Source organism: Leucopleurus acutus (assembly GCF_964270905.1).
Source record: "Leucopleurus acutus genome assembly, chromosome: 3".
Taxonomy (NCBI): domain Eukaryota; kingdom Metazoa; phylum Chordata; class Mammalia; order Artiodactyla; family Delphinidae; genus Leucopleurus; species Leucopleurus acutus.
In genome coordinates, this window is record NC_139145.1 from 113,508,538 (window position 1) to 113,525,836 (window position 17,299).

General features: G+C 37.5%; 1 protein-coding gene across 2 annotated transcripts in view; it reads left to right on the plus strand.

Annotated features, from left to right (window-relative positions):
* The window catches only part of HOMER1 (homer scaffold protein 1), a 126,672-nt gene that overhangs the window by 87,758 nt on the left and 21,615 nt on the right, over positions 1-17,299 (plus strand). For both annotated transcript variants that reach the window (XM_082836373.1, XM_082836372.1), the window contains 2 exons: positions 12,440-12,596; positions 16,652-16,762. In XM_082836373.1, coding sequence (XP_082692499.1) covers positions 12,440-12,596; positions 16,652-16,762 — 268 coding nt within the window. The remainder of the gene's footprint in view (positions 1-12,439; positions 12,597-16,651; positions 16,763-17,299) is intronic.

The following is a 17,299-nucleotide window of genomic DNA, read 5'->3' on the forward strand; positions in this document are numbered from 1 at the left end:
TAACATCCCCGAAGTCCTATAACTAGCAAATGGCTAGAGCCATGATTTGAACCATATCAACACAGAGTCCTGAGCCTGTGCCTTTTTAAAATTGAGATACAATTGACATATAACATTGTATTAGTTTTCAGTGTATCTGAGCCTATACTTTTAATCACTGTTTCACAGTTGGTTCTTGCTTAATGTGTACTTTTAACAGAATTCTTCACAACTTAGAAATTTCTATTTATAGACTGATACAGACATGCATTATACATTTGGAAGTAATTTGCTTCAGATTAATTTTATAACTTCCTCAGAAAAGTCAGTGGTATTTCAGTTTCTTTACCAGAACTAAGGAAAATTCTGTAGTTTATCTGATTCCAGATGCCTTTGATAAGACACACTATTATTTATATACTACCAAGAAAAAACATTGTCAGTTAAACTGACTATAACAGCTCTTTCACGTATATTTAAACATATTAATATATCTATGTAACTCTTTTGTACATACGTAATATATGTAAAATAAATGGTTTAAGATGTTCCTATAATTTCATCATATGCAGAGTCCAACTCTTCAACTCACTTTCTGATTCTGTAACTTAAGTCCAGTTTTTTGTTTGTTTGTTTGTTTGTTTTTTGCGGTACGCGGGCCTCTCACTGTTGTGGCCTCTCCCGTTGCGGAGCGCAGGCTCAGCGGCCATGGCCCATGGGCCCAGCCGCTCCGCGGCATGTGGGAACTTCCCGGACCGGGGCACGAACCCGTGTCCCCTGCATCGGCAGGTGGATTCTCAACCACTGCGCCACCAGGGAAGCCCTATGTCCAGTTTTTCAACCCAGTAACATCTTTTGGGGCTGTCAATAACATTAGTGATACAGTGTTTCTTTAAAAACTACTTTACTCTTGTCTCTGAGATTTTCTTCCAAACCACTGTTTATTAAAAGCTTTAATACTTAAATTCCATTTCACTTCTAAAAACTGTGTTTCCCAATTATAACCATGTGATTTCCAGTTCACGACAGGGCTGTCTTTAAAACTTTATTGGCAAATGTATCTTCATCTGTTTACCATTAGCGATCACTTTCTATATTGTATGTTAATCCAGACACACCAGGCTCTGTGCAAAGATAATGGATTGTGAGGCAGGGAAGGAAAGTAAAATTTGGGACATTATCAAGGCAAACTTGAAAGCAATGGTCAGAGGAGGCAGCTTTTAGAAGCAGGTGCCAACAGGAGGGTAAGGAACAGAGCAAAGGGAACATCTGATAAGAAGGCCCCAAGGATAAGCATAAAGATAAGGAAGGAAGTTGCCAAAATTCCAGTCAGCTTTGAGAGGCACCTTGTTAAGGATTTAGGCAAATTGGGGCTTTCAGCCATATCTAGTAGAAAAATTCTTAGTATACTAGGTTCTTTAAATACCGTTTATACACAATGCAAAATTACTGTTTTCATTTAAGAGGTATTTATTTGCTCTAAAAGAATAGCTTACATTGTATTAAGAAAAACAAATTTCGATCCAAACTGTTGAAGAAGGCCTTAGTTTCTCAGTGGCACTAGCTTGGGACCAGTAGGTGGGCATGAGAGCACCTAGCCCAGAAGTGGCACACAAACAGGTTGAACGCCATGGTGGCTGCAGCTGCATCCACAGGTGTGGAGAGGGAGTGAGGAGAGAAACCAACAGGCAGGTCCTGAGACAAGGCAGTATTGTGGGGTGCTCACATCAGCCCTCTTACTTTCATAGTTAGAGAGTGACCTCACTACCAAGATTAATGTCAAGAAGTAAGCCTATTGCAACCTAATCTTAAATCCTCTTTTAAAAGCTTATCTGGATATTTTTCACAGTTCTACATAATTAACATGCTTATTAGGAAATATATATCAATACAAGGGGCTACCATTCCAGAGACTCTGATGGTGGATCCTGGGTCCTGGAGGCATGGGAGAGAGGCATCTTTCTTCAATGCTACAACTGACCATTCACATAGAGGATTCACTCCACAGGTTAAATAAGTGCATTGTTTTGTGCATAAGATTCTTATTTTGTTAGACAGTCTATTTGTTAGATAGTACTTTTGAAGTACTTTTTCTTCTAGATTTTATGTAACTAATTTAATGAAGTTTACTACTTTCTTGCAGAACTCTGACATTAGATGAAGGAAAACAGTAAAATTCCAGTTTAAGGAACCTTTCAAATGATGTTTTTGGAGTGTTTTGAACTCCTTCATCTGACTTCTAGATCTCAAGCCAACAGGAAATCAGCTGGTCCTTTTTGAAGGGAAACTCTACCAAACAGTCACAAGAATAAAGAATTATTTTGCCCTTTATTCCAGCATTCAGACATGAGATCATAGTTGTATTTCAGTATATCTTCTGACTCACCAGTGTCTCCAGCTAAGCAATTTCTTTGCAAACAGTTAATGTGAAACTATCAAAACTGTACCTGTAAAAAAGGACCAAGTTAGTAGCCAGAGAACCCCGATATTTTTTAAAAAAAACAAGTGTTCTGAAATGTAAAATGCTAACTTAAAATGTTGGTATCAGAAGTAATCCCAAGGTATTCGTTACCGCTAAAAATCAGGAACGTGATACCTTAGAGTTGTAGACTAAAGCAAGGAACATTGTTTTTGCAAACTTGCGAAAGTGTGCCAAGTATTTAACATTATATGTAAGGTCTGAACATGTCTGAGATAGCTCACATGTGGAACTTCCTTCAGGGCACTCTAGAATTCATTATAAACCGAAATTGTGGAAGGTATTCTAATATACTGGATGGTGAAAGGAATATATAAAGAAGCTGTAGAGAGAAAACAGGGCAGATTGACCAAAATCAAAAACATTTTATTTCCTAAGTTGTGCTGTAGAAAGACAGATTATTAGAGGAGCAGCTCATTAAGTACAGGTAGCAAGAATGTTCTGAAAGATTCAGATTTACCAACAAAGATGAAATTTTGGTTGATATGGCAAAATAGCCTTAACAACACATATTTATTTACCTTGGAACCAAGTATAAAAAAATGCAGAAACAAAAACTTAGCATTGAACTGCTCTGCTGTAGTATTCATTTCGGCACTATTAAGTCTCAAATTGTTATGGTTTACTGTACTCTTGTGCAATATGCGAAAAAGTATTTGATATGACAGTTTTTTCAACATTTGTTTTTTAGTGCAATCAGCAGTACTTTGGGCTCTGCAGAGGAAATAAGAAAAAGGTTAATGGGAATCCATTGATCAGCTTATCTGTGGCCAGACATCACTACTTAATACATTAGAGGTTCAAAACATGTTCAGGGATATGAAGTAAACAAGCTATAGTATATCAAAACTTTGTTCATCTTTTTCTTTCCTGTTCCAGAGGCATTGTTTTAATTTTTTCCTGCCCAAATCAATTTTAATTATACCTTGTCTATGTCCCATTCCTTTCCTTTGTGTATATCTCAGCCTCTCTAATCCTTTTTCTCCTATCTACTTCTTATCACCATCTCCAGTTGCCCTCATCTCCTTCCTTTTAATTTTCAACTCTCTTATTATGTGTCACAGCTGTTCTGTTTCCTGCCCACCCAGTCTCTTCCTATGCCAACAAATACATGAGTGGAGCAGCTTAGAGACCATTCTACCCATTTTGAGAAGACCTGACTTTCCAGAGCTCCTATTATTTGGAATCCTACAAGTCATAGAAAGAGTATCTAGGAGTGCTTCGATAGACTTTCTTTTCTTTTAGTTGTGTGATATTTTTATTTGAAGTATAATTTATGTATAGAAAATTCACCTTTTCTACTGTACAGGTTTATGAGGTTTGACAAATTTGTACAGTTGTGTACACATCAACACAATCAAGGTAAAGAAGGGTTCAATCACCCCCCAAAATTCTCTCCTGCTCTTTTGTAGTCAGCCTCTCCCCATTACCCCCAGCTCCTAGCAACCAGTGATCTGTTTTCTGTCGCTATAGTTTTGCCTTTTCCCTAATGTCATATAAATGGAATCATACATTAAAGAAAGAATGGAATCATACAGTATGTAGCCCTTTTTTTCCTTTTTAAAAAAACTGGGGTAAAATATATATAACATAAAATTTATCGTCTTAACCATTTTTAAGTGTACAGTTCAATATTGTTAAGTATATTCACGTTGTTGTGGAACCAATCTATAGAACTCTTCCATCTTGCAAAACTGACACATTATATACCCTTTAAACAAAAATTCTCCATTCTTCTCTTCCCCCTAACACCTGGAAACTACCCTGCTACTTTTTGTCTCTACGAATCTGACTACTCTAGCTAACTTACATAGGTGGAATCATATGGTGTTTGTCTTTTTGTGACTAATTTATTTCACTTAGCATAATGTCCTCTGGGTTTCTCCATGTCATAGTATGTATAAGAATTTCCTTCCTTTTTTTTTTTTTTTTTAAAGTTTTTGTTTGTTTGTTTGATTTGGCTGTGTTGGGTCTTCATTGCTGTGCACGGGCTTTCTCTAGTTGCGGCGAGCGAGAGCTACTCTTCATTGTAGTGTGCGGGCTTCTCATTGCAGTGGCTTCTCTTGTTGCAAAGTGCGGGCTCTAGGCACGTGGGCTTCAGTAGTTGCAGCACGCAGGCTAAGTAGCTGTGGTGCCCGGGCTTATTTGCTCTGCGACATGTGGGATCTTCCTGGACCAGGGCTCGAACCCGTGTCCTCTGCATTGGCAGGTGGATTTTTTTTTTAGCGGTACACGGGCCTCTCACTGTTGTGGCCTCTCCCGTTGCGGAGCACAGGCTCCGCGGCCATGGCTCACGGGCCCAGCCGCTCCGCAGCATGTGGGATCTTCCCGGACCGGGGCACGAACCCGTGTCCCCTGCATTGGCAGGCGGACTCTCAACCACTGCGCCACCAGGGAAGCCCCCTGGCAGGCGGATTCTTAACCACTGTGCCCCCAGGGAAGTCTCAGTTTCCTTCCATTTTAAGGCTCAGTAGTACTCCACTGTATGTATGATGTATTTACCACATTTTATTTATCCATGCATCAGTGGATTCTTGGGTTGCTTCTACCTTTTAACTATCTTGAATGATACTGCTATGAACATTGTTATGCAAACATATTTTAGATATTTACCAAGAAGTGGAATTACTGGATCATATGGTTATTCTATTCTCAATTTTTTGAGGGACGGCCATACCGTTTCCCACGTCAGCTGCCCCATTCCCACCAACAGTACACAAGGGTTCCAATTTCTTCATATTCTCACCAACACTTGTTATTTTCTGTTTTTTTGACAGTAGCCATCCAAATGGGTGTAAGGTAGCATTTCATTTTGAATTTGATTTGCATTTCCCTAATGATTAGCAATGTTGAGCATCTTTTCAAGTGCTTACTGGCCATTTGTGTATCTTCTTTGGAGAAATATTTATTCTAGTCCTTTGCCCATGTTTTGATCAGGCTGCTTGGTTTTTTTTTTTTGTGGTACGCGGGCCTCTCACTGTTGTGGCCTCTCCCGTTGCGGAGCACAGGCTCCGGACGCACAGGCCCAGCAGCCATGGCTCACGGGCCCAGCCGCTTCGCAGCATGTGGGATCTTCCCGGACTGGGGCACGAACCCGTATCCCCTGCATCGGCAGGTGGACTCTCAACCACTGCGCCACCAGGGAAGCCCAGGCTGCTTGTTTTTTGTTGTTGTTGAGTTGTAGGAATTCTTCATATATTCTGGATATATGATTTGCAAATATCTTTTCCAATTTGTGGGTTGCCTTTTAACTCTCTTGATTGTATCCTTTGATGCACAGAAGTTTTAAATTTTGCCATACTCCAGCTGTATCTATTTTTTTCTTTTATTACCTGTGCTTTCTGTGATATATCCAAGAAATCATCATAAGTCCAATGTCATGGAGCTTTTCACATATGTTTTCTTCTTAAGGGTTTTATAGTTTTTGCTTATGCTTGATCCATTTTTAGTTAATTTTTGCATATGGTGTGAGACACAGAACTAAGTTCATTCTTTTGCATGTGGATATCCAGTTTTCCCAGCACCATTTGTTGAAAAAAACTGTCATTTCCTCATTGAATGGCCATGGCAACCATGTATGTGAAAATCATTTGACCACATATGTGAGGGTTTATTTCTGGACTCTCTCTTCCTTTGGTCTATATGTCTGCCTTTATGCCAATACCGCATTATTTTGATTACCGTAGCTTTATAATATATTTGAAATCAGGAAATGTGAGACCTCTAACTTTGTTCTTCTTTCTCAAGATTGTTTTATCTGTTCAGAGTTTCTTGAGGTGCCATATGAATTTTAGGATGGATTTTTCTGTTTCTCCAAAAAGCACTGTTGGGATTTTGATAGGGATTACATTGAATTTGTAGATCACTTTGGGTTGTATTGACATCTTCACAATATTAAATCTTCCAGTCCATCTACATGGTATGTCTTTCTGTTTATTTGTGTCTTCTTTAATTTCATTCAGCAACATTTTATAGTTTTCATTGTACAGGTCTTTCACCTTCTTGGTTAAGTTTATTCCTAAGTAGTTTATTCTATTTAATACTATTGTGAACAGAATTGTTTTCTTAATTTCCTTTGCAGATTGTTCAGTGTATATAGAATCACAGCTAGTTTTTGTGTGCTGATTTTTGTATCCTGCAACTTTGCTGAATTCATTTCTTAGTTCTAACAGCTTTTTTGTGGAATCTTTAGGGTTATCCACATATAAGATCATGTCATCTGCAACAGAGATAATTTCACTTCTTCCTTTCCAATTTAAATGCCTTTTATTTATTGTTCTTGCCTAATTCCTCTGGCTGGGACTTCCTGTATCATATTGAATTTAAAATGATGAAATAGTCATCCTTCTCTTATTTCTGGTCTTAAAGGAAAAGGCTTCAGTCTTTCACCTTTGAATCTGATATTAGCTATGTGCTTTTCTTACATGGCCTTTATTATGTTAGGTAGTTTCTTTCTATTCCTAGTTTATTGAGTGTTTTGAAAAATCACAAAAGGATGTTGAAATTTGTCAAGTGCCTTTTTTACATCAATTGAGATGATCACATGGTTTTTTTCCCCTTCATTCTGTTAATGTGGTATGCTATATTGATTTTTGCTTTGTTGATCCACTCTTGCATTCCAGAATCTCTTTTCATTTTTAAATAGTGTCTTTCAAAGAGAATGTTTCAATTTTTATAAAATCCCTTTTCTCAGTTTTTTAAAATGGATCATCCTTTTGGTGTTGTATCTAAGAAACCTTTGCCTAACTGAGGGAGGCAAACATTTTTTCCTATGGTTTCTTCTAGAAGTTTATAGTTTTATATTTTGAGTTAATTTTTGTATTGAATATGAGATATGAGTCAAGATTCTTTGTTTTTCCTTTTGTATGTGGTTATCCAGTTGTTTCAGCACCATTTGTTTAAAAGACTATGGACTCCTTTGGATTGTCTTAGACCCTTTATAACTGTCTTCATTTTAATCATTTTCAGATATTTTCCTGTCTCCCTTGGAGATCCAGGTTTTGCTCTTGTATCATAGTCTTTCACCTGAAGAACTTTCTTTAATATTTCTTATAGTGTATGTCTGCTGTTAATGAATTCTCTCATCTATTGTTTGTCTGAAAAACTCTATTTCACTTTCATTTAGAGAGGTATTTTTGTTGCGTGTAGAATTCTGAGCTGAGAATTGTTTTCTTTCATGACTGTCACTCCATTGTCTTTTGATTTACTTAGTTTGTGATCAGAAACCTACTGTAATTGTTACTTTTGTTCCTCTACATGTAATATGTTTTTGAGTTTTTTGGATCTGAGGTTTAATGTCTTTTATTATTTTTTGAAAATTCTTAGCCAGATTCTCTTCAAAATAGTTCTTCTGCCTTTTTTTCCCTTCTCCTTTTGGGATTCCAGCTACACATTTGTTGAACAGTTTGACATTGCCCCACATCTTGAATACCTTCTTTCTTTTTTTCATTCTTTTTTCTATTTGTGTTTCAGTTTGGCTAATTTCTATTTGGTTTCAAGTTCACTGACTTTTATGCAGCCATGTCACGTTTACTGATTAGCCTGTCAGAAGAATTGTTCATCTCTATTATCATGTTCTTTACCTCTAGCATTTCCATTTGACTCTTATAGTTTCCATCTCTGTTGAAATTCAACATCTGACAATACAGGGTGTCCTCCTTTTCCATTAAAACCTTTAGCATAGCTATTTTACATTCCTTGTTTGATAAATACTACTTTGTGGTCATCTATGGGTGTGACTCTGTTGACTGCTTTCTCTCTTGGCAGTAGGTTTTTTCCCTTGATTTTTGGTATGTTTTATAATTTTTTATTGAATGCCAAAAGTAAGGCATTCAATAAAGATAAATAGTATTTACTCCTGGAGATGGGCCTGACTCTTCTGCTAGGTTGTTAGTGTGAAGGTTAAGCTGGTTTATTCAGGGGTTGACCTGGATTTGGAATTTGTTGTTGCTGTGGTTACCATGAGTACATCACAGGCTTTAAACATGTCTAGCATTACCATGTGCTTAGAGTTGGGTTTGGGTTTCTGGAAGGTTTTCTTACTGTTTCTGCTCCACCCTCAGCTTTTGGTCTTTTCTATGTACCTTTGCCTCAGAGGGGGTCTGTCTCTTGACCTCCCCCCAGTAGAAGGCTGCTGTCAGCTTGGTGGTAGGGGATAGGGTAGGTTTCTCTATTGTCCTTGTCCAGCCTCAATCTTGGGCAGGCCCTGTGTCCTGGGGTATCAGGGTGGGGTTCTCTCAGTGATCCTGTACCCCTCCAAGTAGCAGACAAATTCAACCTTGTAAATCTAACAGTCTTATGCAGGAGTTTCCTGCCCCATCCCCCAAGGTTGGAGACCTCTAATTGTCTAGGACCTCTAGTAGTCTAGGACTGTTTTTTGTTCTATTCACAGGGTTATAGAGTTTTATTCCCTACTTTTCCCCTAGCCATCACGGGTCTTCATCTGTGTCTGGGAGGGTGGGGGTAACAAGATTTTCTCCCCTTCTCCCAGTGAGTTAAGGCTTTGTTTCCAAAGAGGAAAAGAATCCTGACCATGCTTTGTGGCTTTTCCACAGTGGTGGCCTCTTCCCTCACCCAAGGATCCCTGGAACTTCTGTCACTGTGGGGTTTGGGGCCCAGCACAGTGGTATGTGAATGCATTCTGGTTCACTGACATGGAAGCTCTCCAAACCTCATCCTTTTGGTTTTTATGGAGGCTCCATTATGTAGACATAATTGAGTAACTCATTGGCCATTAGTCATTGATTCAGTCTGCAGCCCCTCTTCCCTCCCTGGAAATCAGGGACTGGGACTGAAAGTTCCAACTCTGTTCTCATGGTTGGTTTCCTTGGCAGCCAGTCCCCCCATCTTTAGGGGTTTCCCAAAGTCACCTCATTAACATAAACTTACTTGTGGCTGAACAGGGCTTATTATGAATAACAGGACACATTTCACCTTTATGGTTCTGGATCAGTTTCAGGAACTAAGGACAAAAGACCAAATATTATAAAAAAAGATGCTCCCATTGCTCTATTGCTTAGGAAAGTCTAAGGGTTTGGGGAACTATTGAACTAGGAACCATGGACAAAGACCAAAATGTATGTTTATTATAAATCGCAATATTACAGATATATAGTGGGGTTTTTTTAAGTTATATGTAGTATTAGTTTGCTAGGGCTGCCCTAACATATACCACAGTCTGGGTGGCTTAAACAATAGACTTTTATTTTCTGTAGGCTGGAAGTCTGAAGATCAAGGTGTTGACAGGATTGTTTCTCCTGAGACCTCTCCTTGGCTTGCAGATGCTTTCTTCCAGTGTCTTCACATGAGCTTCCTCAGTGCATGTCTGTGTTCTAATTCATCTTCTTATAAGGACACCAGTCATATTGGATCAGGGATCACCCTAATTACCCCATTTAACTTAATTACCTCTTTTAAGACCCTGTCTTCAAATATACTCATATCTTGAGGTACTGGGGGTTAGTATTTTAACACATTCATTCGTGAGCAGACACAATTCAGCCCATAATGCAAAGAATTGGGAAAAAAAACGGAAATGTAGAGATCATCTAGGGCAGTACTGTCTAGTAGAACTTTCTGTGATGATGAAAAGTTCTGTATCTTTGCTGTCCAGTATGGTAGCCACTAGTCATGTGTGGCTGTTGAGCATATGAAATGTGCCCAAAGGGACTGAGAAGCTGAATTTTTTACTTTAATTCTGAGCAATTTAAATGTAAATGGTCACATGCAGCTAGCGGCTAACATTTGGACAATACACAAATAATGACTGAAATAATTGTGATGTAGGCTGAGTTCTCAAATTCTTAATGGACTTTGCTACATACAGATTGTAAGATAAAACCTAGAGAAATAAAGCACTCTCATTTTTGTTCTTTTTCCTTTTATAAAGATGGTAATCTTACTTTATAATTGTGAAATTTTCAACAAATTTGTTTTAGAAATATTCAAAATCATTTTTTTCTGCTCTTTAATTTTTTTTTTTTTTTTTTTTTTTTTTGCGGTACGCGGGCCTCTCACTGCCGTGGCCTCTCCCGTCGCGGAGCACAGGCTCCGGACGCGCAGGCTCAGCGGCCATGGCTCACAGGCCCAGCCGCTCCGCAGCATGTGCGATCCTCCCGGACCGGGGTACGAACCCGCGTCCCCTACATCGGCAGGCGGACTCTCAACCACTGCGCCACCAGGGAAGCCCTGCTCTTTAATTTTTAAGAGGTTTGATATTTGCATGTATCAAGTGTTTAAATTAGTTCAGTAAGATTTTTGTTGTCAGATTGTAGAGTCCATTTAAATAAAACTAACATCTGTAGCAGAAAAATTGGTAGATGGTTTAAAAATCTATAACTCAGTTAGGGCAGGTGAATCGGTGCATGGTTTACTCAGAAAATCTGAACCTGGAAAAGCATTCCACAAAAGAAGAAATGGAAAGAGCTTTCTTTTTAAGGATAGAAATGGATTGTTAAATTAATAGCTTAACTGATTGTTTGATTTTGTCCTTTCATTGTGGTTGATGAAGTTTTTTCTGTAAACTTCAGAAAATTTTTTAACTTTTCATTTAAAACTGATTTTAGACTTACGGAAAAATTGCAAAAACTATACAGGGAATCCTCATACACCCTCATCCAGCTTGTCTTCATGTTAACATCTTACATAACCATAATATAATTATCAAAATCAGGAAATTAACATTGATATAATGCTACTAACTAAACTACAGATCTCAGTTTTCACCGGTGTCCCTTTTCTGTTCTAGGATCCCATCCAGGATCCCACATTGCATTTCATTATTTCTTCTTAGTCTCCTCCATTCTGTTTCTCAAACTTACCTTTTTTTGACACTTTTGAATCGTGCCAATCAGTTATTTTGTAGAATATATATGATGTTTTTACAAAATTGGAATGATGGCTATGCATTTTTGGGAAGAACGCCACAGAAATGATCTTGTTATGCTGATATGTCTTCTTCCTGGTGATGAGCTCTAGAAATCTTGATGATTGAAATGATACTTTCTTTTATACAATATATATTAAGATTACTATAAAATATCAATCCACCAAAACATTTGCTCTGTGATGCAAATGACTTTTTAAAACCCAAAATGCTGATTAAAAAAGCTATTATCATCACTAGTTAATGGGATGAAGTTAGTAGAATTTCACTAATAGGAATAAACGGTTCAATAATGAGAAAGAGAAACCATCTTTTTCTTTCAAATGAGGTAATTCTTTCTTCATTGGAAAGTTAAGAAGGAATTATCAAGAGAGGGGTCTTCTCACCTAATGGAATAGTCTTTGTAATAGAAAATTATCTTGGTTGAGATACTTAACTCTGGGTAACTTATCAAGTAGAACATTAAATGAGGAAAAAGGTGATTGCTTTAGTTTTGTTCTATAAGTGACACTGGAATTCTATCAGAAGTTAAGTGTTTAGAACCAGTTTCTAGGTCTAGCCTATCATATGACCTGAATTCAATTTATTACAGCAAATTTTGTATTTGGGGCATTTAAGAATTCTGAATAAGATGACGTAAATCAACAACTTCAAAAGAAATACTGTATTACATGTTCCAGACCTTATTAACATTGAAGCATCCTCATATGTTATATATGAAGGAATGAAATTGTACTTCAGGCTTTGACGCTCTTAAAAAATAAAGTACGTTGTTAGGTTTTGTTTATAAATATTTTTCAAGATATAATGTTTATTCCTCAAAAGAGAATGGGTAGAATCTCTTCTGTAGATACTTGTATCTGTCATAAAGAAGGGAACTCTTCCATATTAAGCCTCCTACTTTGGTAGCTTTTATATTTCTTTACTTGGTAGGTTTTATTCACTAGGAACATTTCAGTGAAATATTTGTGTTTTTATTCTTTTGGGGTTGTTTTTGAAACATTCATGGATTATAGACCAAATAATAGAAGTGAGTACTGTTGTCTCTTCAATGTAACAATATTCAGCATAATGGGTAGAATTTTCTTTTATTTTAGTTCAGCAATCAGCAAACATTGGGAGGCTGAACTGGCTACCCTCAAAGGAAATAATGCCAAACTCACTGCAGCCCTGTTGGAGTCCACTGCCAATGTGAAACAATGGAAACAGCAACTTGCTGCATATCAAGAGGAAGCAGAACGTCTGCACAAACGGGTAAGTTCAGGGCTGCTATGGGTAAGGATTTATGGCTAACAGATTTTCTTGATCAGAGGAAATTTACATGTAGATTCAGCACAGGAACATCTTATGGAGATTTTTGTTGGTTATCAAAACATATATATGGTTTGTATTATATGTTTATTGGTTAAGAAAAATATTTTCTGCAGTTTAATGGGAATGAAGAATATACAGCTTTTGGAGTCCAAACACCTGATTTCAAATTCCTGTTGTGCCACTTATTAGCTGTCTGACCTTTGGTAAGTTGTTCCCCACTTTCTACTCAGTATTCTCATCTATAAAATAGGAACAATAACATAGACTCTGTAATTCCTGTGAAAATTGAGATACTGAATTGACATGTAATTCCAGAGTTAATGATAATGCTTTTATTATTTTATTTTATTGTTATTTCTTAAAGAAACAACAGTAAATTTGAAAAATACAGGTAGAAAATTCTTTATAAAAGTTGGTAACAATACAAATATGGGGCAGTAAAAGAAAAATCAGACATCGCAATACCATTAATATCAGAAGACTAAGCAATTACTTAATAAAGAATTATTTTATTCAAAGCATATGCATTCACCCAGTAGGAAGCAGATGCCACTAGTTTCTGTTTTCCAGACAGCTGCCAAAGGAGTGAACCCCATAGACGAAAGGAAATGGACTTAGAGCACAGTTTGAGGAGTGTACTTAGTGGACCAGGATGACCGGGGAAGTAAGGTAGAAGTTGAGTAGAGACTGGAGGGAGAGTAAGAACCCTGAGTAAACACCGTTCTATCCTAAGTATAAAAGTCAACTCATGAGGGGGAAAAGAGGGAAGTTGTTATTTAATGAATATAATGTTTCCATTTTGCAAGATGAATATACTTTTGCAACAATGTGAATATACTTAATGCTACTGAACTATACATTTAAAAATGGTTAAGATGATAAACTTTTACTGTGTTTTTTATTGTTTTTTACCACAATAAGAAAAATTAACTTAGGACAACTGATTCATAATCCAAAAAACATTCATTGAGGAGCTATCCTTTTTACGTATTCCCTGCCCTTGAGGAATTTTTGCTTTAAGTAGTCAACTGAATTTTAAAGAAACAAAGTATTTTTATTTACTCACATAATTATAATTTCCAGTGCTCTTCTTTCCTTCCTGTAGGTCTGAATTTCCATCAGGTACCATTTCCCTTCAGCCTGGGTAACCTCCTTTAGCATTTTTTATATATATTTATAAATATATATACATACATATTTTGTCTTTACTACAGGTTGTGTTTTCCTATTTCTTCATGTCTAGTCATTTTTGGTTGTATATTGGAAATGGTAAATGAGGTGATGTTATAGAGCCCATAGATTCTGTTATCTTTCTCTGAATATTCAGTGTTGAATTTTGTTTCAGTGAGCAGCTAAATGACTTGTATAGTCATCCCTTGGTATCTGAGGGGGATTGGTTCCAGGACCCTCCCCACCAACCACCTCCTGGATACCAATATCCACGAGTGCTCAAGTCCCTTATATAAAATGGCATAGTACATTCGTCCCTTTGTATCCACAGGTGTCACATCCACCGTGGGTATGGAGGGCTGACTGTACTTTGAATTTTGGGAGGTATAGACTTATGCTTTACTAGTTGGTTTATTTCCGTTTTGTTCTTAATTCTAGGGTGAATCCTTGAGTCCTGGAAAATCTTTATTTCTAAGGCATAACCCTTCTGGGGTTTCAGTGGGAAGCTTAAGGTGCTTGCTAAGACCTAATTTGGTGGGACTCTAACCTCAAAGTGTCTTCTCTGTGGTGAGCACTACCACGGCTTAGCTCTTTCAGCCTTCTAGCTTCTCTCCCATACCGCTGAACTCCTTGGATTCCTACTTTTACATGTTCAGTTCAGAAGTCAGCCAAAGATTGAAGGGGTGTCTGTATGCTTTTTAGAGGTCATTTTTTCATACAGTTCCCTGAATTTCTAGTTGCTTAATCTGTTCTGAGGCATCCCCAACTCCTCAGACTCCTTGAGAAAATAAGATCTCAGGTTTTTGCTTGAGTTCTAGTCAAGCAACTCAACCAGACTGCACAGTGCCTTCAGGCAAAAAGATGTGTAAATGTGTATCTCACCCAGTATGATGCTTTCTTTCAGTCTTTTGCCCAATTTGGTCATTCACCAGGGCCTTCTAACAGTTGATGTTTACATTTTGCCCATGATTTGCAATTGTTATCTGAGGGAAAGGTAATCCAGTAAAAGCTACTCCATCAGTGTCAAAACTAGAACTCCTCGTGAGGAATATACTACCTAATTGAGCAAAGAAAACTAATATATATTAAACAATAGGGAAATAATTCCCAAGATTTTTGAACAGATGTTCAGTGTTGTGGACCAGAGGTCAGGAGAGCCTTGAGCACTTGAGTAGATAGGAATGGCTTTCTAGAGAAGTGCATTCTGAGCTGAGAGTTGAGGGTTTGGTTAGTTTTGAATGGTTTTCAAAGGTAAGAGAAGACATTCTAGTTAAGTCAACAAGATGGATATGAGCATGGTTTGTTCTTAGGACAGGGAGATTTGCCTGCTTTTAGCTGAAAGTGCATAACTAGGTGTCTTGGGCAATGAGATGTTTAAGTAGTTTGTGGCTAGCTTATGGAGGACCTGAGAGTTTAGATTTGATGCTGTGAAAAAGATGAGCCATTGAAAGGCTTTTAATGGGACAGTCACACAATGAAAGATGGATATTAGCAGTTTGCAGAAGAGATAAAAATAGACAAAGGATATAATTAGGTCCACTGGCAGGTCATTGTTTTTGTTTACACCTGGATGATAAGGGTCTGCACAAGGCTATTAGAGCATGAATAGAAAGCAAGAAAGGGATATGAGAGGTAGAGTGACAGAATATGGAGGTTAATTCAATACTTGGAAAATGTGAGGGAGAGAGATTTGCTGTTTCCTTAGTAGTCTATAATTTATTATATTCTAGTCAATCAAAATGTATGAGATCCTGACATGTGTAGAGAGCTTTGATAAGGTGTGTGTGTGTTTATGTTGACTTCTGTCTATTTTGACTGTTTTTGGATGGTATAACTTTTAGGGATAATGCCGTTCTCTGTTCTCTCAAAAAATAGCAAGTGCACATTAGAAGTTATGTTGCTCTCTGGACCCTCAGTAAATTTGTATTGAGTAGAGAACTGTTCCCTTTTGCTCTAAGAACAAATTGATGTGAAGATATTCTAGTATCAAATGATTTAAGTTGTATTTTAAGCATATCTTTTCTTCCAGATTCCTTTACATTTTAGAAATGTCTTTGAAAAATTTTTCACTTCTGCAAGGCCAGTTTTCAGAACCCATATTTAATTTGAAGGCTACAGATGGAGGGCAGATGGCTGATTTTGAACTTGTTTTCAGAAGAAATTTTTAAAGAAGACTTTTGTTACAGGGGTTCTCTACTGTCATTAATCACTTAATTTAAGTTTTCTTAACCTTTTCATGACCAAATCTAATTATTTCCTTTGTTCTTTATCCTTAGTCCTAAATTGATTTTATTTTTAATTTTTAAATTTTATTTATTTATTTTTGGCTGCGTTGGGTCTTCGTTGCTGCGTGCAGGCTTCCTCTAGTTGCAGCAAGTGGGGGCTACTCTTCGTTGTGGTGCGCGGGCCTCTCATCGTGGTGGCTTCTCTTGTTGCGGAGCATGGGCTCTAGGTGCACGGGCTTCAGTAGTTTCAGCACACAGGCTCAGTAGTTGTGGCTCTCGGGCTCTAGAGTGCAGGCTCAGTAGTTGTGGCACAGGGGTTAGTTGCTCCATGGCATGTGGGATCTTCCCGGACCAGAGGTGAAACCTGTGTCCCCTGCATTGACAGGCAGATTCTTAACCACTGTGCCACCAGGGAAGTCCCCTAAATTGATATTTTTAACAAATCAATTCTATTCATCCTACCCTGTCAATATTTCTCAAAATTAATTTTGATATATTGATTCAAAATTCATTAGTCACCTATCAGGGACTTATATGTCTTCAGCAAGAAATCCTTTGAAATTGTCGTGTAATTTAATCTGTGTTCTCATTTAATTTTAGGTTACTGAGCTTGAATGTGTTAGTAGTCAAGCAAATGCGGTGCATACCCATAAGACAGAATTAAATCAGACAATACAAGAATTGGAAGAGACGCTGAAAGTGAAGGAAGAGGTATTTGCTACTTCTCACTTGTCTGTAATCTCACTAAAATATGTGTACAAACATTACAGTCTATGTCAGATTTAAAGGTACTTTATGCAGTAAGGTCAGGTTGTGGGGTGTTTTTAGGATGAAATTTTTCTTGAGTGATATTAAGCTTGTTCATATTTTTCCCATCCCTGTGTCTGTTATGAACTACAGTGAGGCAGTCAGACTGAGATACTGCCTCTTGACTTCTGTAATGAGAGTTGCATTCATACGATCAACAGAAAACCATTAGAAGTTAAATGAATTTTACAAGCTGTTCCTTTGTCTAGTTTCCAGTCAAAAGATTTAATATCCCAGGAAAGAATTATATCCACAAAGCTTGAAGCAACCTTAAAATGTTCAGACTGCTGTTTCTAAGCAGTGCTGTACCAAAGCAACCAAGCTGATTTGTTGCTTAAGATTATGCTGTACTAGACAACATACCCATAAAGATGAATTTACCCCTTGAAATCAGTATAAAGGAGTGTTTTTTAAGTCATCTTTTTTCTAAGGACTGGGACA